Source organism: Alligator mississippiensis, chromosome 4 (genome assembly GCF_030867095.1).
Source record: "Alligator mississippiensis isolate rAllMis1 chromosome 4, rAllMis1, whole genome shotgun sequence".
NCBI lineage: Eukaryota > Metazoa > Chordata > Crocodylia > Alligatoridae > Alligator > Alligator mississippiensis.
Genome location: NC_081827.1, coordinates 67,844,689 through 67,872,304, shown reverse-complemented (window position 1 = coordinate 67,872,304; position 27,616 = coordinate 67,844,689). Strand labels below are relative to the sequence as shown.

General features: G+C 41.6%; 1 protein-coding gene across 11 annotated transcripts in view; it reads left to right on the top strand.

Moving 5' to 3' along the window:
• The window catches only part of GRIP1 (glutamate receptor interacting protein 1), a 594,076-nt gene that overhangs the window by 445,632 nt on the left and 120,828 nt on the right, over positions 1-27,616 (top strand). For all 11 annotated transcript variants that reach the window (XM_059726065.1, XM_019493240.2, XM_059726069.1 and 8 more), the window contains 5 exons: positions 5,760-5,895; positions 6,890-7,035; positions 10,902-10,985; positions 11,916-11,991; positions 16,205-16,350. In XM_059726065.1, the coding sequence (XP_059582048.1) occupies positions 5,760-5,895; positions 6,890-7,035; positions 10,902-10,985; positions 11,916-11,991; positions 16,205-16,350 (588 nt within the window). The remainder of the gene's footprint in view (positions 1-5,759; positions 5,896-6,889; positions 7,036-10,901; positions 10,986-11,915; positions 11,992-16,204; positions 16,351-27,616) is intronic.

The following is a 27,616-nucleotide window of genomic DNA, read 5'->3' as shown; positions in this document are numbered from 1 at the left end:
CCTGTTTTTATTTACACATGGAGTTCTATGCAAGCTTTTATTCCATTTGCTACTTAGCTCTGCAGTGCTTTTCTCCCTAAGGAAGTGTACACTGGTACTGGAAACTTTCCTATGTCTATCTTAACCATTTAGTTGGTCCAATAAAAATGTCACCCATTGGAATTCTTGCTTCTCCCTTATTTCCTGGACCATTATGGCAACAATATCACTTGGACACTACCAAGGCATTTGGGCTAAGTACAGACAGTCAAAAAGCCCAAGGCTGAATCGATTCAGTTTTTTCAAGTTAGTCTAAACTGCAGAGATTAAACTAAGAAACAACTGGACAGACATTCACTTTTGATTCAAGAAATGCAGCCACATGCCTGCAGTGGTTGAGGCCAGAAGCTGGGGGGCAATAGAGCATGGCTCTCTGGCATGTAGCCAGCATGGGTTGTGTGTTTGCTTCCTCTTCCTACTTTCCCCAAGACCTCTGGGATTTGCAGTCCAAAATTACAGCAGCAGGACTGTGCAGGGTTGCTCAACATTTCCTCTTCCTGCTTGTAGGTGCTTCTGGGATTTGTAGTCCATGGCTGCAGCCAGCAGTAAGGTTTTAGTAGGGCAGGGCAGGGCAGCTCTGTACTCAGGGGAAGGGAAGTTTAACTGCCCTCCCTGGCCCCAGACCCTGACTGTGTTTGCCTGGTGGGGGGCATTCCCTGTCTCTCTCCCTGCTCCCCCCAACCTTTCTCTGCTGGAGCAGACAGTCCAGTCCAGCCCAGGGCTGGAAAGCATGCTGGGGAACTGTGATTTAACTTGAACCAGGAAGGGATCTGGGACAGAAGTTTCATAAACTGGTTTGACCCAAATCAGTTAAGTCTGATACTACATTCAACCTGGTTTATCTTAAACCAGTTTCGGACATTTTGAAAGTGGTTTATGTGTACTGAACTTTTGTTCTGTTACAGGCTTAAACTGGTTTCTGATTAATTAAGCTGGTTTGTGTGCAACTTGTCTCCCTAGCCTTCAAGGATGGATGTGCTTAGATATTTTCAGGCTCAAAGCTCTTAATTAAGCACTAAGAAAAAATCTTTCTTTATTGTTATATGTGTGTAGAGCACTTATTATTAGTTGTCTGAAATGTTAGTTTTAAAATGCAATTCTAAAGTTGAAATAGAAGTGCTGTGGATTATGGCTATTTACAAATTTGACACACACATTCCTTTTTTCCCCTAATTTTTTACTTTAAAATAGTGATTTAGGTCCATATCACAAATTAGTTCTGATGATTTATTCACATAATGCTTGGTGCCTTTTAGATTGTTGTGGAAGGCAAAACTCAAAGCATAGCAATGCTAAGACTGCAATTTATTGATTTCTTTTAAGCTCATGTCATTTATTCCATCTACAGTTTGACAAATAATAGTATTTTATTTTTTTCAATTTCAGTTCCTATATTGGTCCCAAATTAAAATAAAGTTGGAAGTAATTTTCTTGTCATTTTATGTACATCCTGTAAGCTACCACACAATTTGTCACACTTGCCATGTCTCTGCCTGTCTCTTATCAGGGACTGAAATAGCAGGGATGTTTGGAGGTCATAGCTTTGTTGCTACAGCTGTATAAAGAATCTTCTGCATATTCTGTTCCACTGTACACTGTACTTCCCCAACCATTAACTTTCTCTCATGAGCACTAGATTCACTTGCATGTTTCTATAAAAGAGAAAAGCACAGCAATATTTTGCTCTGTGGTGTTTCCTATTGCTATGATGTATTGATCAACTGCAATAAATTTTTCAGTGCATTTTGAAGAGCCTTGCTATCATGCTGAAATGTGTTTTAAATATATCCTATGACTTTGAAACATTCATTTATAAGTCTACAGTAGCCTATGTTGCTAAGGAGATTCCATTACCACATCCTAAGATCTGAAAGTTTCATGCCCAGTTATGCTACATTGCTGTAGTCCAGCTGAGAACTGATGATAGCAAGAATAATGGGATGAAATCGCATAGTCAACCAGACAACAGAAAGTGTTACTCTCAGATGCTGTTGTGCAAAAGGTTAGCAACAGCAAAGAATCCAAGGGTATTCCTAAACAACAGGCTGAATTTAACACTTGGAGATAATGTACCTTGAAAAATAAGAGCATCTTCGTCATGGTTGCTTTTTCTTCCTTTGCCCACCAGTATCACAGCTATCTTGTGGGGGGCTTAATTTATTATAAGCTGATCTTGTCCAAGCTTTGGGCTATTTTGGTGGTAATGAAATGGCCATACTTCATTGTGGTAGTAGTGAAATATAGGTATGGTCCTATGTGCAATTTGTAAATTATGGGTATTTTATTGTACAAGTCTGAAGTGACTGCAGTGTAGTATAGACATGCATGAGCTAGCTTTAAACTGGCTAGCTCATGCACCACTAGGGCTAGGGACAGACATTACACATAAACCAGTTTAAGTGATCAGAAACTGGTTTAAACAGAACAGAACAGATGTTCAGTGAACATAAACCCATTTGAAAATGGCTAAACCAATTTGAGATAAACCTGGGTGAGTGTAGTATCAGATTTAATTGGTATGAGTAAACCGGTTTATGCAATGTCTGTCCCAGACCACTTGCTGGTTTAAGATAAACCAGACTCCCCCAGCACCCTGGCATGATCTCTGGGCTGGGCAGGGCTCTCTACTCCACAGGAGGGCTGGCCCCTCCTCCCTGCTCCCTGGTTGGATCTCTGGCAGAGACTGCATGTATAACAGGGTCTGCCTGGCTTCCCCCTGCCCTATCTCCTGCCCACCTTGTACCTTGCTAGCCAAGCAGGGATCCCCGCTCCCTCCCTTCTATCTCCCACAGCATGGATCCCAGCCTCACAGACCCTAGGCATGTGGTATGCTAGCTAATGCTGAGAGGTGTCTATGTGTGAGTATCTCCAGTTTCACTGGAACAGATAGGTAGAACAGTGACCACTTAGGGTTTTTTGGAACTAATCAACAGGTTAGCTGGTAAGCTGTTTAAGAAGAGTTTGAATTAATAGAGTGAGGCTATTGTTTTGCTGATGAGGTGATAAGCACTGTTATCAGTCCCCTACTGGCTTGCTTCCCTGTCAGTTTGCTGCAGACAGTATGAAGAAGCAGAGAGAGGGAGACTGAAAAGCTCTGTACCATCAACAGATGCATGCACTGCACCCCACTCACCTTGCCTCAGAGTGCAGTTGCCAGACCCCAGGGGGCTGGGGGCTGGCAACACTCCTCCCCCTGAGCAGCCAGTGGGGAAAAGCCTGGGATGGTACAGGCAGAGTGGAAGTTTACACCTCTCCCTAATCAGAGTGACCTGCTGGGGCCTGGCCATGCCCCCCCTCCCCCCCCCCAACTCAGTGCTGGGGAAGGGAAGGGAAGGGAGGGTGGGCTGCTCTAGCACCCCCACCCCACCTGGCTTCTAGCCTGAGCCACTGCAGGCCTGAATTTTCTCAGTCCAGAATGTCCAGTTACAAACTGGTTCAGCCTAGCCAGGTTAGATTAACCTGCAACAATTGAATCAATTCAGGCTCAGGCTTTTTGAATGTCTGTCCCTAGGCCAGAAGTTAAGCCTCAGCAGCACAGATTTTAGCATAGGCTAATTTTTTGTGTTTCCTAGCTGGGTTCTGCAGCTCAAACTACGCACCATGCTGCTGTGACCAGGCTGCTATCAGTTTCCAAGCTAGCTAATTTAAAGATACACTGCTGTGGGGCAATGCATAATATATAATCTGATAAATTACCTAATGACTGCATGTAGATGCTGAAAAGAACCATGGAGAGAAACATCCATGGTGAGACTCCATAAATGAGGGGCTGAAGTGGTGGAAATGCAACCCATCACAGCTCACTGCTTGTGGCCCTCCAAGGTAGTCTCTAGCCTCTTTAGTTCTCTACCACAGACCCTCAGGTGAGATATCAGTATCTCACTGTCAACAGACAAACACTGCAGAGGGAACCTACAGGATGAGCATAGATGTGCCCAGTGCAAATGAAGTGGACTCCACATTAGTAACAATTATAATATGCAGCACTTTCAGGATACCATTTATCCACAGATCTCAAAGGCTAGGGACGGACATTCAAAAAGCCTGAGCCTGAATTGATTCAATCATTGCAGGTTAGTTTAACCTGACTAGGTTGAACCAGTTTGGAACCATACAGACGTTCCCTCTGGACTGAAGAAATGCAGGGACATGCCGCAGTGGCTGAAGCTAGAACTGGGGGGGGCACAAGAGCAGCCCTCCCTTCCCTTCGATAGTGCTGAGCTGAGAGGATGTGTGGCCAGGTCCCAGCAGGATGCTCTCATTAGTGAGGAGTGTAAACCCTCTCCCTGCCTGCACAGGTCCAGGCTTTTCCCTGCTCACTGCTCAAGGGGAAGGAGTGTTGCCAGACCCTGGGTCCCAGCTAGCACTCTGAGGCAAAGTGGGGTGTGTAATGCATGCATCTGTTAATGTCACTGAACTTTTCAATCTACCTCTTCCTGCTGCTTCATACTGCCTTAAAACCTGATAGGTGAGGAGCTAGCAGGGAGCGGATAACATAGTGCTTAGCAGCCCATCAAGAAAACAAAGGCCTCTCTCATTAGTTCAAGCTTTTCTTAAACAGCTTTTTCAAAGGAAGGAATGGAGGGACATTACCAGCTGATCTGTTGATTAGCTCCAAAAAACCCTAAGTGGACACTGTTCTGTCTACTTGTCCCAGTGAAATTGGAGACACACAAACACCTCTCAGCATTAGCTAGCATACCACATGCCTAGGATTCATGGGGCCAGGGTCCATGTTGTGGGAGATGGGGGAGGGGAGGGAAGCCCTGTTTGAGTAGTGAGTGGGGGGGCAGGGGGAAGCCAGGCAGACCCTGCTGTGCCTGCGGTCTGCCACGGACCTCTGGCTAGGGATCAGAGGGGTAGGGCCAACGCTGCTTTCTGGAGCAGACAACACAGCCTGGGACTGCAAAGCATCTGGAATGCTGGGAGAGTTTGATTTATCTTAAACCAAAAAGGGGTCTGGGACATGCGTTGCATAAACCAGTTTGACGCAAATCAGTTAAGTCTAATACTACATTCAACTAAGTTTATCTTAAACCAGTTTCAGCCATTTTGGAACTGGTTTATGTGTGCTGAGCTTCTGTTCTGTTACAGGTTTAACCAATTTCTGATCTCTTAAACCTGTTTGTGTGTAATGTCTGTCCCTAGCCAAAGTACTTTACAATGCACTGCTTTTGTCTTTAAAAGTGGGACCTGTTTGTATCTGATATATTTTATCTTTTACTTAAATCTTACTATACCTAGTTATTTTGGTTAGTTCTGACATCTAGTTATAGTCTCAAAATTAGTTTGGATTAAAAAATAATTTGCATAATTTGTCCATTATTTTTTAAGCCTAGTAATTTGTTAACCCAATAAAATAATTAAAGCCTGGGCAAGAGAGAAAACAAGGACATCTGTGAAATTAACTATTTGAGTATGTGGAATAACAGGGAAAAATGACCTTTTGTTTAAGCATTGCCAGACTTTATTGGTAGTCTGTGCTACCCCACTGGTACATTTTTAATAACTGGTTATAGAATATCTGCCACACATTTATCTTGATGTAGAATTATGTGTACAAAGCCCATAAATACTAGTATAAAGAATATGCCACTGAACACATTTTTTCTTATTAACATACAAAATTACTTGCTTGAGAGTTAGATGACTTTTTTTTTTAAAGTAACATCTGTGATACTATTTAAATTTTAATAATGCCAACAATTTTCTTTCAACAGAGGAATTCAAGGGCTCAACAATAGTTGAATTAATGAAAAAAGAAGGCACCACCCTGGGGCTTACAGTATCGGGCGGAATTGACAAGGATGGGAAACCAAGGGTATCTAACCTTCGTCAAGGAGGAATTGCTGCTAGGTAACCACATCTCCAGCCACAAAATACATTATAAGATGTGATTGCTTCAAAAATACATACTGCATCAAAAAGGTCACTAATAAATAACTGACTAACAGCATCTGAAAAGCAGCACATGAGAAAAGAGACAACGAGACATTTTAATAGAAAGAAACATGTAAATAGCATTCAGGCCGCTGCTTCTCACAAAGCTGTTTTGATACAAACCAGAAATACTGGCAATGTATTTGAAAGTCATTGAAGGAATAATTTTTTATAAATGTTTTAAATTTGATTTTTTTTTTTTTTTTTTTTTTTTTTTTTTTTTTTTGCTTGACCAAAATCTATAAAAATGCATTGGTGATAAAATGGTGAAGGCAAAACAGCAGTAGAAAAGCTGAAATATGACACCATACTTTCAAATGACTGCTGCTGATTCATTTAATGTTTAAAATTAAAAATAGCTGCTTGTACAGGGAAAGCCGGACAAGCTGTTACTTGAGAAAGAATCTGCTTGAGAGACAGATGTTAAGGCAAATCATTCCAAGTGACTGAGCAGAATATGTACCATTGGACTGTGCCACATTTACTATAATTGTTATATTGGCTGGGAAAGTAATGACTTTGTCCAGAAAATAGTTCTGGCAGTAGCCCAAACAAACACAGGTGAGAGGTTCCAGGTTAAAAGAGGACAGCTAGGAAGTGAAGTCCTTCCAGATGTAGTTAAATGAATTGTACTGTAACTAGCAAGCTGGCATATTCAGCAGCTTTTCTTACCTAGATGCTAATGCTCTAATAACATACTTTTTTTTATATTCCAGAAGTAGATTAGACTAAAATCTTGAAAAGTCACCATACTATTTGCATGATTCACACAGGAAGTTTTTTTGCTTATTTGAATTTAGATGCAAGCAAGATTGATTTTTTTATCAGCCCTGAAAGTGTCATTGAAAGGAACTTGGCTAACCTGTCACAGTCTCACAAGTTTACTAAAGAGATAATGTGCCTATTGCAGAAGTGACCAGCTGGATGTAGGGGACTACATCAAATCTGTGAATGGAATCAACCTGACCAAGTTTCGCCATGATGAGATCATCAGCCTGCTCAAGAACGTTGGCGAGAGGGTTGTTTTAGAAGTGGAATATGAGCTCCCTCCAGTCTGTAAGTAACACGAGTAGTTGAAAATCCCTTACATGTGTAATAATTGAATACTGTCTCTCTCACTTGCTCTTGCTCTCTCTACCTTATGATATAAGGTTTCTTAACTTAGACTCATAGAAAATTAGGATTGGAAGGGACCTCAGGAGGTAATCTAGGTCAACCCCCTGCCCAGAGTAGGACCATTCCCACCTATATTATCCCAGCCAAGGCTTTGTCTATTTGGGTAACCTGTTCCAGTGCTTTACTTAAAGGATGGAATCTTAAGGTCCCTTCCAGCCTTCTTTCTCTATGAACACTAATGCAGTGTGAGCTTTATATATAATAAAACTGAGAAATAATATAACTTGTTTTTTCCTGTTGTTGTTGTCAAATGCAGGACTATTTATGGTTGCATTTTCAAAAGTGCTTGAATGAAGTCCCATGAGAGTCCATTTCTGTGTACGGGCAATGCAAAGAGTGTATACCTATTTATCATTCACTGTTTCCTTATAATTTTGAGGGTAGCTAGTAACTAAGATATTGGACATTTGATAAATTTGGAGACAAGAAATCTATAAAGGAAATGGGGAGTCCCCAGGCACTCACACCTCCCTTTTTGTTTTTTTTCAGTTCATGAACTTCTGTTTTCAGCTCTTAATAACAGCTTTAAATAAGATATTTCAAGAAATAATAATTCATATTATTTTAAGTGTGTCTGTAATCCTTTCTTCAAGAGACAATCAATCCTTTTCCATCCATAAGGCCCTATATTGCTCCAGCAGGTGAATGTTTTACTTTGTGTTTTCTGGGGTCACTGCTGGGTAGAGGCTACTTGCCCTCTAACATCTTCAGGGCTGCCAAGTCCTTTCCTCATTCTGTCCTCTGCCCATAGATTCCTAGTATGACTTTACTGGGTGGTGGGAGACCTGCCCTACGTTTGCAGTAGCAGGATTATAAATATTGTTGTTCATGTGTCACTAACTCAGTTTGAGGCTCAGAGATGTATCAGACAGCTTTAATATGATGAATGTTCTACAGAAGAGACAAGCGAGAATGAAATGGTCCAAGTGATCCTTCCTGAGGAGTCTGGTAGTGGAGGGAAGAGTCAAAAGTAGAAGTGAGGTCTGGTCAGCAAATCACCTACCTCCTAAAGACAGGGTTGTTTTAGACCATTATCAGTATCATGCACATACAACAGTGGGTCCAGGAGTGGTGAAGTGGGGTGTAAACACCCCCTGCCCCCAAAGCAGTGCTGCACATGGGCAATAAGCTCTGAGTTTACTGTCTGCTCAACATAGGCTCCTGCCAGATTTCCACCGGCACAATAAGCACTGTGAACTCACTACAGCGCTCAAGAAAAAAAGGGTTAATGAATTCCATTGTTCTCGGGTTACTGGAGAGTACCTCTAATTATGGATTTCTTTGTCTTTTTGAACTTTCGGCAACCTCCTTGCTATATTTTGGACATTTATTGTAGGTCTGTGTTTATTAGGAACAACTGAGCTTCATGTTCAGACCTAGGATACTTGTATTAGAGAGATCAGCTGAGTACTAAATGTGATTATTTCACTAGCATTTTTTCATTCACAACTACTCAAACGTACATTTGCAGTTTAGGCTCTGTTGGCACATGTAAGCCTCTGTCTGTTGCAATATGTTTCTGCTATGCTACATTACATCAGTAATCATAACCATTCATTTAAGTTTTCAGGATTTCTGACCTCTTGTACAAGTATTGCTGGTAATGATGCTGAATAATAGCAGTTGTGCTATCCCTGTCAAGTTCCACTGATATTATATATGTGATGTCTTGTACCATAGCAGGAATGTTCATATATATGTCCTGTCATCCTCCAAATTATGCTGAGTTTGCATTGTTTCCTCCAGGGCCAGCTTACTCCCTGAGAAGAGTAGGTGAGTTTCTAGGGAAATTTCAGTAAAGTAATAACAATGGAGTCAACATTAATTTGTGCACAAACCCTTGTGACAGACAGTCTGACAGAGATTAGTAATCCCAATCCTGCCTGCATCTCTTGACCTTCAGAGAACCCATCCTTTAGGCTTCAAAGAAATGAGAAGTAGGGCTAACTCTCCACCCCCCTGCCCCCCCACCCTCTGGATGTACCAGTATTTTCTCTCTTCCATCCACAGAGAGAGGAAGTATTTGTATAGGTGTTACTGATTGTGTTCTGACCTTTTAACTATTTACATTTTAGCAATGGTAATTGCAGGTTCATATGGAACAGTGGTAGCAAGTCATTTTTAAAAATAATTTTATATCTTTCTGTGTTCTGCATTTTCTAATAAAACAAGCTTGGAAATTTGAAAATGTTTTCTTCTGTTTTTTTTTCCATTGAGTTTATCTTTTTTCCGTTTGGAAAATGTCAGTTCCCCATCCTTTCTAAAATTTTGCTTTTTTATTAGAGTTGAAATGAAAATGACTGCCTGTTTTTTTCAGAACTACAGCATCGTTTCTTGTAAAAATCATTTACCATGTTCAACCATCTTACAGTATTCATTCACCTTCTCAGCAAGGATCTGGGAACAGCTGCTTACTGTTGCAGTGTTGCACAAAACATTTGCCTTTAATATTATTCAAGCATTTTTAATTAATTTATTAATGATTAGGTGATATAATTATAAAGGGTTATTTTGAATCTAATATCCTTCATCCCTCATGATATAAATTCATAGATTGTTAGGGGCTAGAAGGGACCTCGCAGATGATTGGGTCCAGCCCCCCTACTCTAGGCAGGAAGGCAACTAAGGTTAGGTGACCCCAGTGAGGTGACTGTCCAGTCTCCTCTTGAAAACCTCCAGGGTAAGTGACTGCACCACCTCTGGAGGGAATTTATTCCACAGTCTGGACACCTTGACTGTGAAGGAGTTTTTCCTGAAATTGAGCCTGAAGTGGCCTTCCAGGAGTTTGTACCCATTGGTCCTGGTCTTCCCGGGGTGCCCTAGTGAACAGTTGTTCACCAAACTGATGCACTCCTCTGATATAGCAGTAAGACGCTATCAAGTCCTTTCTCAACCTTCTCTTCATTAGACTGAAGAGGCCCAGGTCTCTCAGCCTTTCCTTGTATGGCTTGCCTTGCAAGTCCCTGATCACATGGGTAGCTCTTTTCTGGACCCTCTCAAGATTTCCCACATCCTTATTGAAGTACGGTGCCCAGAACTGGACGCAGTACTCAAACTCCAGTCTCACCAGTCCTGAGTACAGCAGGAGTATCACTTCCTTAGTTTTATATGAGATGTGTTGATTGATGCATGCCAGTGTTTATTTGCCCTGCTGGCCACCACCTCGCACTGATGGCTTACATTCATGTGATTATCAATCATTACCCCTAGGTCTCTTTTGGCCATGGTGCAAGTCAAGCTGTTACCACCGAGCCTGTATGTATGTTGGGGATTAAGTTTAAGGTTGATGATATGACAGTTTAAGTTTAAGGTTCATGAGATTTGCTGCCTAAGCATCCTGAGTATACTCTTTGAATAAAGGTTCTTGGCTTCTGAGTTAAGCAGATGCTTCCCTAGGTAACTTTGAGTACTTGACTTGACAACCTCATGCTACTGTATCTACTTATGTGTATATATTTTTCTATAATTTGTCAACAATATATGAGAAACAGAACTACAGCATAATTTAAACCTGGACCTCTTAGCTGCTATAAATTGATATAGTTCTCTGTTGATTTTTACACCCATTGAAGAACTGGCCTACAAATTATTCTGAAGAATATGAAGTGTAATTAATACTGGTCTTTAACACTGACTGTTTTGCAGTTTAACTTTTCCAGTTGCATGATCACAGCTTGCTTAGCTTAGAACCAGTCCAAAGCTATGAGTATAATTAGAAAGAAAAAAGCTTTTTTTTAATTTTTCAGCTGTACAAGGATCAGGTGTCATCTTTAGAACTGTGGAAGTTACATTACATAAAGAAGGGAACACTTTTGGGTTCGTAATAAGAGGTAAGATGTGAATAAGTAAACGTGAATGTGAAAATGTGAATAAGTCTGAATTTCCTGATCCATACAAGCAAAAAGCCAACACATTTATATGATAAAAAGCCATCATATTTCAATATTGATTTGCTTACAGTTTGTAAAAACTTGTGTGATTTATTCATGGCATCTCTGTATTTTAATATACTATTTTTATGAACTAATCTAAATTTGTATTTATAGCATGGTAGTAATGAATCCAATATGCCAAAAACATAACAGAATTCATTTCACAGAAGGCCAAATCTGGCTACTGTTGAAGTCAATGGGAAATTGCTTTTGCAATAGGATTATTACTGTTAAAGAAGATATATGATAAATGTTGTATTTATATAAATTATGTATGGAAATTTATTTTATAGTTTAGTAACATCTGCAAGCTGCAGCATGAAAGGTCTCAAACTAAATTAGAAAATTTATTTATTTTTGATGATAACCTGGGAGGAATTCAGGTATTTGAGACATATAATAGGGAAAAATATAGAGTTACAAAACATACAGAGTTGTTTTGTGGTCAGTGATCCACTGTTCTAAGTGTAGATGGAGTGCACATGCTTTTGTCCCTGTATTAGAAACTCTGTAAGATACAGAGTTATAATGTCCAGGATGTAATGAGAATGACATAGTAAATAAATTTGGGAGATCAGGAAGTTTGAAGAAATTAATATACTTATTTAAGAAATAGTATTTTAGATGAGCATTAAAGAAAAAAACTGTTTCCATCATAAGCTACTATAATATTACTCCTAATATGCACCAGCTTATGTGTAACTTGGGTTTTTACTCTCATTAACCAACCTATAAGTATGTATGCTACAAACTTCTGGACTTGAACTTTGGAAATGAGTTTTCATAAAAAGAATATAATGAGAGTGTTTGTTGCTTTCTCTCTTCTAGGTGGAGCACATGATGACAGAAATAAATCTCGTCCTGTTGTAATAACATGTGTCAGACCTGGAGGGCCTGCTGACAGGTACAATTCATCTTCTCTGTAGCAAGAGAGAGAAAAGCAGATTATTTAGGATAGAAGTCAAGTCTGAAATCTGTGGAGTACAGTAGACCTGTTCAAACCTAATCCTTTGAAATTCATAAATTATACACTTAATTGAAATCATAATAGGCAACCACAGAAGCATGGCACATGATGACATGGCATGAATTTTAATTAAGAGATTTAGCTGCTTGTTTCAGGATTGTACCTCACAGACTTAAGGAAAAAAAACTGAAAATTCCCAGAAATAATAGGACATGATTACAGCACACTTTTTTTTGTAGCTTAAACAGCAGGCAGTGTAGCCATTGTGTTCAGTTTAACACTGCATTGAATTTCCCAGTGCTTTTCTTCTGCACTCTGTGAAGAAATTATCTGGCTGTGGACACATATACACATGCAATTAATGCTCCTGAATTTTCTGTGCAGAAAAGTGCTCCCCAGTGCAGAATTTTCTGTGCAGAAAAGTGCTCCCCAGTGCAAATCTATGTGTGTGCCCCCATCAGGAGCAAATTGAGCCCGACAGGATCAGCCCAATCCAAGGCTGCTCCTGCCCTGCTGTACCCCCCTGCAGCAGCCAGGAGGAGCTCCATGCTCCCCTGGGAGCCAGCCCTGAGCTGGCAGGGGGCACTTAGTCTTGAGCTCTGGAGTGCAGGGGGCTGGGGGTAGCTGTCGCAGCTAGGCGGGCAGCTCCGTCCCAGCCAGGTGGAGATCAAGCTGGCCCTGAGTGGGGGAAAGGGGGTGGAGGCTGTCCTGGCTGGTCAGGAGGCTGCCTCTCAGCCACATGGAGATCTGGACCCATTCGGAACAGCTCTCCCACCTGCTGTGGCTCCCTGCTGCCTAGGCTGACTGGGAGCAATGTGCTTCTGATCAGCATTTACATGTGCTCTTTAATATGCCAATTTCTAATACCCATATCTATTGCAGTAGATTAGTCTAATGCACCATCTAGACTAATCTGTGTAGATTACGACACTTTACTGTGCATTAGATTAGTCTAGTACACAGTAAAGCATCTCAAGTAGATGTACCCAGTGTATATTATTTTTCAAAAAACAATTAGACCCAGTTCTGAGATCAGAGTTTCCTTAGTCTGTTCTGAGGCACAACTCCCACTAAATCAGCCCAGAGTGACTGGGTGGAGGACTCTGTCAAAGCCCTTTTCACTAGGGTGAATTTAATCTCCAAAGAGAGCTGTAACTGCAATAAACAGGATAAAGAACATAGCATGGTACAGCAGCATGCTTACTAATTTTGGTAATGTGGTAGATCAGCAAGTGATTTTATCAGTATGACAGATCATAAGTAGGGGTGCCTATACATGTGCAGTGAAGCTGCTCTGATGAGCATGGTAATTACTACACTCCAGCAGACTCCAGTGTCATGTGTATCAGCGTCCCTGTGCTGAAAAAAGGTGGCAGGGGCACTTTAAACCTTGTTTGACCAGCTTTAGTTAAAGCACCCCCAACAACATTTTTTCAGCTTGGGGATGTTGATACATGTGACACTTGGGGTGCTTTAATTACAGCGGCTTTTGGAGCCACTCTAATTAAAGCATTCTCACCCCCTCCCAGAGCATGTGTATAAATGCCCTATAGGTCTAAATATATGTATCTATTCATTCATGTGTGTGTGTGTGTGTGTGGGTGTAACTCTTGTATGGGTGGGTGTATCTATCTATAAATTGTTTATATAATTTGTTATATATCTATTATATCGGTTATATATGTAACAGTATACATATGTAACAATTATTACATATATATGAATATATACATATATTTAGATCTATAGTTATGATCTGTCATACTAATTAAATCCCTTGCTGATCTAATAAAAGTAACGTATTACCAAAATGAGTGTGCGTGCGTGCGTGCGTGCGTGCGTGTGTGTGTATGCTGGGTTTTTGGTTGTAGCCATGTTGGTCTAAGGACATAGGCAGGCAAGGTTGTTTAAGTAGATGTGATATCTTTTATTAGACCGACTGAGTAGTTGGGAAAAAATTCCTCGCAAGCTTTCAGGCGCAGTCACGCTTGTTCAGGCATAGAAAGTCTCTGCTGTTCTGAGACGCCAAGGAATGAAAGAAGTTTCCAAGGAATTCCAAGCTTCTCTCGTTCCTTGGAGTCTCAGAACAACAGAGACTTCCTATGGCTGAAGAAGGGTGACTGCACCCAAAAGCTTGCTAAGAACTTTTTCTCAGTTACTCAGTTGGTCTAATAAAAGATCTACTCAAAGAACCTTGCCTTTATGTGTGTTATATATGTTATTCTTGCTATACATAAATAGGGCCCTACTAAATTAATGGTGGAAGTGCACTGTGCTGCAGCTCCTTTAATCTTGCAGGTTCCCCTGCACATACCCTGCCACTGATTGGTGGAGTGGCCTACTTGCAGCTTATTCCTTATTGGCAGGAATGCGAAACTGCATTTTTAAACATGACACTGTTTTTGCTTCTCTGCAATTCAGCCAATCAGTGGCTGGAGGCAAAAACAGCGTCATGTTTAAAACCATGGTTTTCACCTCCCTGCTGATCAGGAGTGATCTGCAAGCAGGGCCCTTCCACCAATCAGCAGTGAGGGGAGGCATGCAGAGGAATCTTGCAAGATTAAAGGAGCTACAGCACAGCCCATTTCCACCATGAATTCTGTAGGGCCCTATATACAAATATACCTTACATGAAAGATATAAACATAATAATGTATGTCTATATCATATTTATAGCTGTACGTAATAAAGCATTTGATTAGTACTTCACAAAATCATGGCAAGATTATTATGCGTTGATTTGGATAAAGATGCTGTTATCTAGATAGATAGATAAATAGATATAATAACTGGCTGAAGGTCATAGATAGATAGAAAGTTAAGTAATTTAGGGTAAACCAAGGACCGTACTTCATATAACAGCATTCGCTATCTTTAAAAAGAAAAAAATGTTAATAAGTGGCTTGGTATATCAATTATATTTTCAGAAATGGCATGTGCACCCTTAAAAATATTAAAGAAGCTAAAAGGGCTATTTCTTTAAAGGATGCTGTCGTTAGAAGTTTTTGCCTCTGGCTAACATTAATAAATAAACAGATAAACGTTCAAGAGAACCTTTGTCTTTTTTCTCTCCCTTCCCTCCCTGCCTTTGTCTCTGACCTCTGGGCCAAGGATAAAAATACTTTAATTTTCTCTTATAATTCAGGATGTGTCATGATATATACCTAGGAGAGAGGGTGGTATTCCTAGTCAATTTTCTTTCAAATTATTAGGAAAGAAAGAAGAGAATTATCTCGATGGGTTGAGGAATTTTTTTAGAGAGAAATCCGGAAATTATTCTTCATAGTCAGCAATTTGTTTCTTCAAGAATGTATTTTGCTTGCTATTTATTTTTTTTCAGAAACTGGGTGTTTGTGGGCACATCTACATGAGACATTTCCTGCAGAGTTGTCAATTAGCTCTGCAGTAAATGTCTCAACATCTACACATGCAAGACTATTAAGGTGGAGTAAGCTAATAAACTCTGCAGCAGGGTAGTATTTGTAAATACAAGTACTATCCTGCTGCAGAGTTTTTTACTTTGCAATACCGCATGTGTAGATGCTGATGCAGCTGGCTGGGGCACAAGGCTGCTTCAGTGCAGGGGCTGCCTGCCAACTAGCCCCGTACTAAAGTACCTTCATGCCCCAACCAGCCCTCCCAACACGCTGAGCTGGGTAGGAGCAGCCCCAGGATGGTTGGCTGACCTCCTGGGGCCCCTACCAGCCAGGGCTGCTCCAGCCCAGCTCAACATGCTGCACTCCCAGGTGCTCTTGTAAATCCAGACCCCAAAGCAATAAACTGTGGTGCAATATGCACTGGAGTTTATGATGTCACATTAATATGCATGTGTAGACATGCCCTGTGTGTGCAAAAGTGGGAGGGAGGGGAGGGGGACACACATGTTGTAACAAAAACAAGACCTAATAGTGATCTACTGTGATTTGATTAATTAATAATGTGTAGTTCCAATTATTGACTATCCAGTTAAGACTATTTTCTTTTCACAGTGACCTCTGGTCACTCGTACTGTCAAAGTAAATGTTAAGAGTAAAGTCAAGTGGGATGGATATCATAAAAGGCAGGATTGAATCGCTCAGCATAAATGGTGATTTTATCCAAGCCATGTTATACTAAATTAATAACAATTGTTCCTTTAATCTATCTTCAGAGAGGGCACAATCAAACCTGGTGACAGGTTGCTTAGTGTTGATGGAATTCGACTCCTTGGAACGTCACATGCGGAAGCCATGAGTATTCTGAAACAGTGTGGACAGGAGGCAACTCTGCTGATAGAATATGATGTCTCAGTAATGGGTATGTTGAAATGCTGAGCTTTAGTTCTGGGAACCATCTGTGACATTTTACTATCCATCCCTGATAAGCTACTTCAAAATTGATTATGGCCTGTTATACTTCTGGTAGCACAGATATTCCCATCAGCACCATCTCATTCATCTTTTTAGGTTTGTGAAGAGGTGAGCAGTGTTTTATTATAATTTAGAGTCTTACTACTTTGTGGTTCATCGAGTAAAATGATGCTGTGGATACTGGTGAGGTAACTTTCTCAGTGACTGGTTATGATAATAGGTAATGATGTGTAAGCATTTCTATCTCAGTCAAACAAAAGAGAGATTTACTAGCTCTGACAGGAGCCCGTATTTCCTTTTCCCAGTGTTGCTAGCAACACAATAGAAAAAGCCATGAACAACTAAAATCCTGTGCAAAGAACTGTGAGGGAGCAAAAAGAGCTGAAAGCTGAGAAGTAAGAAGGAAATTGTGGGATAAATAAAGAGCTTCAGTTTTGAACCGGGTAGTATTTCCAGTGAAAATATTTGAAGAGGGCTGAATATTGGCAGTAAACCTGAAAAATATATCTGAGGTTGGTCTAGCTCTGTGGTTAAAACTTCCATTATAATATATAGTTGAGAGAGTATTTGTACCATTGCTTCCTTTACTATCTTCAGTCTTTAGCAGAAACTTCTGCATTACTGAGTAATGTCCTATAGAGTTCTATTTCAAAGCATGACTCTAAGTGGAAAGGCCTGTAGAATATACTCTCAGAGTATGAAATTGCCAATTAATAAGAAAAAGCTGGGCTGGATGAAGAAAATCATTTTGGTTTTTTTCCAGCTAAAATTTGGTCTACAGCTGTGACTTTCCAGGCTATTATTGATTTGTTATACTCTTACACACACAAACTGATTCAAAGGTGCTACATTCATTTAAGTTTTGCTTCTTTACCTGTAATCTTCTTGAAGCCACTAGATAGTGGTACACTATTGGTTCTGGAATCCAGCCAGGCTGAGTCAGGGAATAAGAAAGAAGGCACCCCTGTGAAAGGAATTCCCCCCAGCTTCCTGCTTTTCACTGGACCAATGTGCTTAGTTTAAAAGACCCATTTATGGAAGATACTAGTATGTAGTTTAATGAGACATTGAAAAATATAAATAAGAATTACAAATAATAGGTGGACCTCTGAAAGTAATAGGAAAATAGGTATATTTGAAGTTTAGATAAACCCTGGAATAGCAGAGATAGCAGTTTGCCTGGTGTCTTTCTTTTCCCCAAACCTTCTCATTCTCAATGGCATAACTAGGGGGGTGGGTAAAAGGGGCAATTGCCTCTGGTGTCAATTTGGGTGCGGAGGAGGAGAGGGAGTGAAAAAAAGAGGCTGCAACATGGCAACAACCAGAAGTCCCTGCTTCGGCTTTACCCAGGGTGCCCAAACACATCCTGATACTGCTGCTCATTCTGTTTTGAAGATAAAACAAGATGGTTGCTCATACTTCTTAGGTGAGATGTGTATTTCTTAATTTTTGAGAAGCAATATTGGCTCAAGGTCATGTGCATCTTCACAGGCCATGTGGGTGTGATAATCTTTCCTTAAAGTTAGTTATCTGCAAAGGTAGTATAAGCCATATGGATTTAATAACTTTTTCATTTGTTATGGTAGCCCCAATATAAAGCTATCAATTAAATGATTCGTGGCACTTTATGAATATGGGATTTAAAACGTCTCTTCAAGAAGAGGATAAACTATTAGGCAAGTTGATTGGCTTCGTGAGATGATGCACAGGGGACATTTTTCCCAGAGATACTTATAGTGCTTGTTATTTATTCAGTACTGGAATGTATCTATTACTAGAGGACGTGTTACAGAGTAGAAATCTCTAAACGGAAAATTATTTTGTTAAGCTGAATTACTTTGTTAAATCAAGGGTGTCAAAAACTCATGGCATGGTGTTTCTCTGAGCCCAGAAACGCACTTCTGGATCCAGCCTGTGGGGCCAGAAATTCTGCAACAGAGAGAGTGGCAGTGTCATGTACCCTTGCAGCTGCCACATCTACGGGATTAATGGCACTGTAGGGCAAGCCAGCATCTACAGGATTAATGGCACTGCCTCTCACCCTAGCTCAGAATTTTGGAGTTGAGATCCCCATTGGGGATGCCTTTTGGCAGTGGCATTAAACCCCTGGGTGCTGCTCACCCTTGCTGCTAAATTTCTGGTTTAAGATCCCTGCTGCAGACATCTTTCAGTGGTGACGACAGACCTAGCAGCCAGTACAAGGGGGTTAATGCTGCCACAAAAGGTGGGTTGTCCAGCTTTCCAGCCCAGATGAGTTTGATACCTCTGCCTTAAATACTACACTGTGATTAGCCTAGTGAATTTAATAACAGCTTCTTTTTAGATAGTGATTGAACATCAAACTACACTTTGCCAGAAAAACAGATCTAGAAATCAGGCTTCCTTCAAGGAGAGTCTGAAATCGGGGGATCTTTCAGGTACAGATGAGAAATGCTATTCAACCATCTTTGTAGCCACATGGTATTGATTCAGATTCCCACTTCACCTCTCTTAAGAGGAGGAATGAAAGTTATGTCTCAGTTTCTTAGGAAGCAGATTCGATACGAGTACCCTCTTGATCACATTTTTAGGAATACTGTTGTTTCTTTGTAATTAAGGTTGCAAAAATCATTCCATTATAAGCCTGTAATTGTAACCAACAAAATTGGTGTTGCTTGCAAATTTCCATACTTACTCTGAAAACTAATGAGAAAATATCTGAAATGGTTTGGAGAAAATTAGTCTTTTTGGTTCCCAGACATGAAAATAGTTACCATGATCTAAATGCTGACCTCTGTCATTTTTGGTTAGCTATAGCTGAAATATAGCTTATCATTGCCCCATCAAGATGTTTACCATTTTCAGTCCCCTTGAATTTTCCTGCAAAGGCTATTTCTGAAGTAAATATACAGTGATAAAGCGAAATGATTAACAATTGTTATGTTTGTAGTGTGTGAATGAGTATTTGTTTGCTGGTTGCACCTGAGAGAACATAACATTTTATCTTCATCATACCAGTGTATCAGAGGCTTTCTTCCTGTATCAGTGCTAGAGGCCTGTATTATTTATTGAATCAAAGGAATAGGTTTTGCATGCTTCTCTGATTTATTTCAGTTATTTGTTTGTGTCAGTGAATTCATTGAAGTGACACACAATTGTTTTCTGCAGAGTGACAAAAAATGACAAAAAAACTTGTTTTTGAGTTCTAGATCTTTACAATCACTGACTATAGATGGTCCAGGAAATATGCATGAAGCAAGGCTTTCTGTGGGTGCTATCTTTCACTGGACCAACTGCACGGTTGGGATAGACTTAGACAAGTTAATTTCACTGCATTTGAAAGCTTATCTAAGACCATGTACAGGAGTTAAGTTTCTAGCACGACAAACTGCTCTTCCAGTAGAAAAGAACAGTATACAGTCTTGGTAGCGGGAGAGAAGGGGTATCTGCAGGCTGGAAGGGCTGTCTGTTCAGTCACTCTCGGGAAGGTTTCTGCGACTGCACATTTCCCAGAAATTTGATGTCCATGTGATTAGAGGTGTACCAATACATCAGTGGCACATCAAATTGTCACCAATAAAAGGAAAATTAACATTATTGGCAGTCGGCTTTTTTTGGCCGGTGTAGCCGATGTCACCGATAAATGCTGCATGCAGCTTCAGCATGCACGCAGCCAGGAATGCAGCCAGGCAGCTTGGAGAGCAGCGTCCTGCCAGTAAGTCTGTGGGGAGGGAAGGGGCATCGGGGGGCAGATTGAGGCGCCATGGTGAGGGTGGGAATGGAGCAGGGGCAGGCACTGCCCAGCTAGGGCAGTGAATGGATCCCTGAGGTAGATCACAGGGCAGAGCTGCAGGCAGCTCCTCCGAGGGGTAGTTCCACTTTTCAAATTATCCTTTTTTATGCAGTTTTGGTGTAAGTTTTTTTTCTGGTAATGACTCTTTTCTATTTCACAGCCCTGAAGACTGTTTTTAGTTCAGGGTAACTACTTTAACTCAGGTCTAGTAATATTAAATCAGGTGTACACCATGACTGACACTGAAGTATTGGAGGCACTGTTAAGATGCTCAAGAAAACTAGATTTGTTTTATGAATTTGTATGGAAGATATACATTTAACTGTAATGACAACAGGACTAATGAAGCAATATCCTTTGACTATTTTGACCATTTCACATCTAGCTGGTCATGCATTTTTAACTTTATATATAATGTAGCAAATTAGTCCACACTCCAGTAAAGTTATATTTGTTTTTTCTTTGATCTTAAACTGAATAACATAATGCTAGGCCCTTAACATATTAGTAAAGCTTCTAGCTTCTCTTTAACTAGAGAAAGAGATGTTTCATCTGCACCCCCTTTGCAAATTCCTAGATCTATGCATATATACCCAGAGTCTTCAATTATATCATCGCATACATTTTCCACAAAACCCATCTGCCAGTCAGTACACCATATGGCCAGTGATTACTTTATAAAGCAGCCATTTAATATTTTGCTTTATTCTTGTTGCTCATGTAACTTCAGGCCCTAGTGTGCACTATCTACCTCCCTCCATAAAGACAGATTCTTAATGTCCTCCTAGGTTTTTCCAGGGTATTCATCATTAGAGTATCTGAATGTTTCATAGTTATTGATAGATTCATTTTCCAAAATCCTTGTGAAATGAAGGGATAGTATTTTCCCCATTTTACAGAGACTAAGGTCCAAAGTGTCATCTAATCTTGGGTGTCCAACATGAGATGCTTGGACAAAATTTTTCAGAGTGCATTATGTGACACTTCATATGCTGAGAGAAGAACTCCTGCTGCTCTGAGTGCTCTGTGCTTCTGCACATCAAACTCACAGGGTAAATACCAAACGAGACATCCAGAAAATGAAGAGGATGTGATTAGTAACCAGTTTTGAACAATTTGGTGCGACTTGCCTAGACTCATACAGGAGCTCTGAGGCAGTGACAGGGATTGAATCCAGTTCCGTTCTCCAGGGTAGCTTTCAGCTGCTCTAAATATGAAATGATTTCCTTTTGCTTCTGCAATCCCTTACCTCCTTCACCCCACACTGTATAACTTTCATAGATTGTAAGGCCAGAAGGGACCTGGGAAGGTCATCGGGTCCAGCCCCCTGCACCAAGCAGGAAAGGTAACTGGGGGCTAGGTGACCCTAGCAAGGTCACTGTCTAGTCTCCTCTTGAAGATTTCCAGGGTAGGCGATTGCCCCACGTCTGAAGGGAGCTTATTCCACAGTCCGGACACCCTGACTGTGAAAAAAGTTTTTCCTAATGTTGAGCCTGAATTGGTCTTCCAGGAGTTTGTGGCCATTACTCCTAGTTTTCCCCTTGTTAAAGTGTGGTGCCCAGAACTGGACGCAGTACTCTGGCTGTAGTCTCACCAGTGCCAAGTAGAGCAGAAGAATCACCTCATTGGTTTTGCTGGAGATGCATTGATTGATGCATGCCAGGGTATTATTTGCCCTACTGGCTACCGCATTGCACTGATGGCTCATATTCATACTGTGGTCTATTATTACCCCCAGGTCCCTTTCATTCATGGTGCTAGTCAGTTCGGTGTGTTGGGGGTTGCTCATCCCAAGGTGGAGCACTTTACATTTGTTGATGTTGAACTTCATCAGATTCTGATCCACCCAACTTGCTAGCCTGTCTAGATCTGCCTGTATCTGTAGACCATCTTCAAGCATGACTGTGCTTCCCCATAACTTGGTGTCATCCACAAACTTGGCTAGTCAGCTCTTTATCCCCCATATCCAAATCATTAATAAAGATGTTGAAAAGTACCGGACCAAATACTGCCCTGTGGGACACTGCTGCCCACTTCTTGCCAGGATAACACAGACCCATTCACTACGACTCTCTGGGTCCTATCCTGCAGCCAGTTTCTCACCCTTCTGACTGTCTTGGAGTTAAGCCCACAATCCTCCTATTTTCTTGTGAGGACATTGAGGAATATTAAATCAAAGGCCTTTTGGAAGTCTAGGTATACAATGGCTATGTGCTCTCTCATGTCCAGGTAGCAAGTTACCTGGTCATAGAAGGAGATGAGGTTGGTGAGATAAGACCTGCCCAGGACGAAGTCATGCTGGCTGTCATTCAGGATCTTACCTTCTGCAAGCTTATCACAGATAGCCTAACTTCCATCCTAGGGAAAATCCTAGAAAAGTTCATCAAGGAATCTGATTGACCTATAGTTACCCGGGTCCTCCCTCCTGCCTTTCTTGTGGATGGGCACAATATGGGCCCTCTTCCAGTCCTCAGGGACTTCTCCACAGTGCCACAAGTTGTGAAAGATTTTTCGCCAGGGGTTCCATAATGACTTCAGCCAGCTCCTTCAGCACTCTCAGATTAAGATCATCTGGTCCTGCTGACTTGTATATGTCTATTTTTTTTAATTGATCATATGCCAATTCTACGGCAATAGTAGGAAGGCAATTATTCCTACTGTGCTCATCCTGTATTCTGTCCAACATTGTTTTTTCCCTTGATCCAGTGCAAGACCAAGGCAAAGTAATCATTCAGGAGTTCAGCTTTCTCCTGGGTGCTAGTAATTAGCTTTCTTGAGTTGTTGAGCAATGGCCCCACACTCCCATTTGTTTTCCTCCTGTTCCCCATGTACCTAAAGGAGGACTTCTTTTTGTCCTTGATTCCCATTGCTAATCTGAGTTTGGTCACCACATTAGCCTTTCTTATCTGTTCCCTGCAAATGCGGGCCATTGTGGAATAGTCCTCCTTGGGGCATGCCCTGAGCTTCCATTGTTTATAAGCCTTTCTTCTTTCTTAAGAGGACTGTGATTTCCCTGTTTAGCCAAGAGGGCTTCCCAGCCCTTCTATTACATTTTCTCTGTATGGGAAGGGATTTCCTTTGTGCTTCAAGGATTGTGTCCTTAAGGAACAACCACTCTTTGTGCATACCTTTCACCTTTGGTCCCTGACCCCACAGCACTTCCACTACTAGTGACCTAAACTTGCTGAAATTTCCATTTTTGAAGTCAAAGATTTCAATCCTGCTATCAGATTTGTCTGTCTTACGTCAGACAAGGAACCTGATGGTTTCATGGTTGCTGTTGCCCAGACTTCCCTCTATATTTAAGTCAGTCACCAGGTTGTCTCCTTTGGCCAGGACCAAGTCTAGCAGACCATCACCTCTGCTTGGCCCATGCACCTCCCAAGTCAGGAGGAGCTCCTTGATTGATCCAGCTTGGCTGAGTGTTCCTCCCAGGAGATATCTGGATAATTAAGATCACCCTTGATAACCATGTCATGTGCACATGTAGCCTCAGTAAATTCAGGTGAACTCCAGATTGGAGTTCCTCCCCCGGTTTGGTGATCTGTAGTATACATCTACAGCTAGGTCTCTCTCACTGCACCCCCCCCCTAAAAAAACTTAACCCAGAGGGTTTCAAGCTGTCAGCCTACTAGGAGGCGTACTGCTCTGTCACATAACAATGCCATCACCTTTCTTTCCTACCTGGTCCCTTCTGCGCAGGGTGTAGCTCTCTATAGCTATGCTCCAGTTGTGTGAGGAATCCCGCCAGGTCTCCATAATCCCTACTAGGTCATAATACCCACTGGAGAGTAGGAGGGCTAGCTCCTCCTGCTTATTCCCCATGCTCCTGGCATTAGTATATAGGCACCTGAGTCCTCCTACTGAGGCCCTTGTCTTCCCGTCCTGCTGACGGAGAACTATTCTCTTAGCTCCTACAAGAGTGGCTCTTCCAGTGTTCCTAACTACAGGACTTACTTGTGTGTTGGTCCCTGGACATGTTTGAATTTGTGTACCCCCGTCCTCCAGCAATCTTGGTTTAAAGCCCTTTCCAGAAGATCAGCCGTCCTGGCTGCGAACAGGGACTTACCTTTCCTCATGAGGTGGATGCCATCTCTTCCCATGAGTCTTCTCTCTCTGAAGCACGTGCCGTGGTCAAGGAATCTGAAGTCTTCTCGGTGGCACCAGCGTCGGAGTCTCCAGTTCACTTCCTTGATGCATCCTTCCCTTCTGGGACCGCGGCCTGCAACAAGGAGCACAGAAGAAAAGACTACCTGGGCCCTGTAGTCCCCAAAGCCCTGTAGTCACTCATAACCCATTCTGGATTACTCCTGGCTGCGTCATTAGTTCCCACATGGATGAGAAGCATGGGGTAGTAGTTGGAGGAAAGCAACAGTACTAAAGATAGCAGCCGTGATCCACAGCTAATGGGCTTCAAAGACATTTGCAAGTAGTAGAGGAACGTTGAGGTTCAGAACTCTTGGGCTTCATTTTTGCCTCTGAATGGTAGTGCATTCTAGTATCATAGACCCTTTTGCCCATTTTACCTACACATGACAATTTTTTGGTCAGGCATCTGACCTTGAAGCCAGTCTTACCCACAGGAACTCCGACTAGAGTTAAACAAGGAACTCCTGCTCTACTCCAAAGCTGGAACCCACTTACTGAGGTCAGAATCTCAACAACTCTGAGGTTTTCAAAGACCTATATCTCATCCAAGTGGCCATTGTATAAGGATTGTGCTTTTGCCCAACACTCTGAAAATATGCCATGTTGCCAAATTTCCCAGTTCTCCTGGCATACCATAGCTCCAAGGGAAAAATAGAAATGGCTGACAGAATTTTAACATGGAGGGGAAATGCATTTTTCTTCTAACCTTGTATTCAGAAATAACTGAACTGTTTGAACTTAAAAAAAAAATAAATTAACTGCCGTAGGTAAGCAATTAACAGTGAACATATTAATCCAAATGGTTATGGAGGGGCAAAGTTAATGGTAATTGAAAACAGGATGTCAGAATAGGAAGTGTCAGATAACATTAATAATGGCAATATCATCAGCTGTATGTATAACATTCACCCCTTGCTGAATTTATTTGGCTTCCTTCTTGCCTTCCTCCGTCTTTGCTCTGTTGTTCTAAATTGGTAGCTATATCTGTGAGTAGAAAGTTAGTGAAACAGAGGGAGGAGTTGTCTTCATATTTTAAAGGTGTGATATTTCTCTTTCTTTACAAAACTTCCCAATTGTCCCTGAAGAAAAATAAAGAGAATACAGTGATATCGTATAACATAAATGACTCTAACAGGCCCAATTAACATTTCTCTCTGGCACTTTTGAAAGTGAGGCCTCATTAAAAGCAGCTTCATAACTGTTGTTCTGCATGGAAGAAAGACTGTAAAGGTGAATTGAAATGTTCTTATTACTGATAAGTAAAACTAAAATTTCATTATCAGAAATAATAACAGAAGAGGGGAATTCAGAGAACCACTTATAATATAAGTAAGGCATGAAACTGTATTTTTCCCCATGTATACATTTGTTAAAAGAGGTACAGAGAGGAGGCCCAAGGTGGGGACAGGAGGCTGCTATGATTCTAACTCTGGGCCTGACCCCAACTCAGGACTACAGTCAAAGCTGGAGCAGATGCCCCCACACCTCTGTGTTGTACATGAATCTGAGACTAGGATCTTTCCCCTTATACTGAATGGAGGAAACCTTATCTTATATGTGGGAGTAAATATGGTAAGCTGCACCTGTCTGTGCAACAGCCATGTTTTGCTAGTCTCATTATTAAAGAAATATTGCTTCTGAATAACTTGGTCTCTTAACACTTGGTTTTCAAAGGTTTTTCTGAACATATAATCCCCCCTACTAAGCTCCACGTACAATCTCTGGAATGTCACTTGGGACATAAGCACTAGTGGAGCTGTGCTTCTGTTTTGCCAGGGCTCTGTGACAGCATACTCAAATTTTTTCTGCCACCTGCATACAGCCAGGCAAAGGTCACATTACCTAATTAACATAAAAAAGTCATTAAAACACTGGCCATGCTCTTTATTTAAAAATTCTATATGTATTTTGGAATCTTAATTTGAAAAGGGATTGAACAAAGTATGAGAAACCCAACAGGCATAGGATGGGCTCTCTCAAACTTAAAGCCCCCCCCAGCTAATTAGTGTAATTAAGCATCTCAATTTTTCCATGTGTCTGTAACTCTTTAACTATCCCTGAAGTGATGCTATAGGGGAGAAGGGGTAGGGGGAGAAATCCAGTGTTCATCTCTTGAGCAATTCAATTTAATCCAGGACTAAACCCACCAGAATATCCTAATCCCAATAATATGGAAGCTATAGGGTGTCAGTCAGGAAAGTGACAATTAGTTGGGTGCTCTAGCTAGGATGTTTGAATTTCCTTTCACTTTAAACCTTAACTCTAAATTCCCTGGGTTTTTGGCATTTAATTTTGCGTTAATTACAATATAGTATAACCAGATTCCAAAAGGGCTTAGACAAAATTCATGGAGGACAGGTCAGGGATGCATCTTCTGACATCACTAAACTAATGATGGTGGGTACCAGGGAGGGTATGAGAAGGGGTGGTGTAACAGGTCGCCCTCCCCAGCGCCATCTTCCAGGCCTTACGTGGGGCACCCTTGGAGTCCTCTTGGAACTCTGCTGTCCCACCGTAATCTCTCCTGCCATGTCTTGATGTAAATTAGTATGCGAGCAGGAGACTGCCCATTATATTGGGCATGTTGGGGTCTCTCCTAGGATGGTCTGACCCCTTTTCTTCTAGCTAGGCCTCTCCATCCAAACCCACCAAACAGGGTTTGACTCCGAGGCTCTAGCTCTTCCTTTCAGAGCCTGGAGGCTCTTGGCCCCTTTTTCTGCTCCCTTCTGCACTCCCTGGCCCAGAGGAACGGGTGCCAGCCCCACAGCCAGGGGGTCACAAGTTCAAAACCCAGGTGCAACCCCATCCATCCAAATAATAGAAAAAATATATATACTTGCACCTTCCAGGTGTTCCAGGTCTCCCTAGACTTTAAGATCATCCCAGAACTGCACCCTTACTGGCACTCGGGCTCTTTGTGTCACACTGGCACCAGGGCTGTGCCCCACCCCAAAGAGCTGCACCCTCACTGGTACCAGGGATCACACTCTGGAGTGGGTCCCCAAAATGAGGCCTCCTCCATCCCCTAACAGCGTCATCCAAACCTCCAGTCTTATTCCATAACCAAAAGAAAACAAATAAACAGTCCCATCCATGGGCAATATCTGCCACCCAAAAATGTGAGTAAGGAAAGCGGTATGTCATCTTACAGTTGCAGGGTTCGTGCTTTAGCTCCCCACCATCAGCTGCAGTGTGGCTGTCATCTCTCCAAGGCTTCTCTGGTTCCCCTCTTCCTGGCTTTTGACTTCCCACCAAGCCTCTCCCTGAAGCTCTGAGATGCACTCCTTCCCCC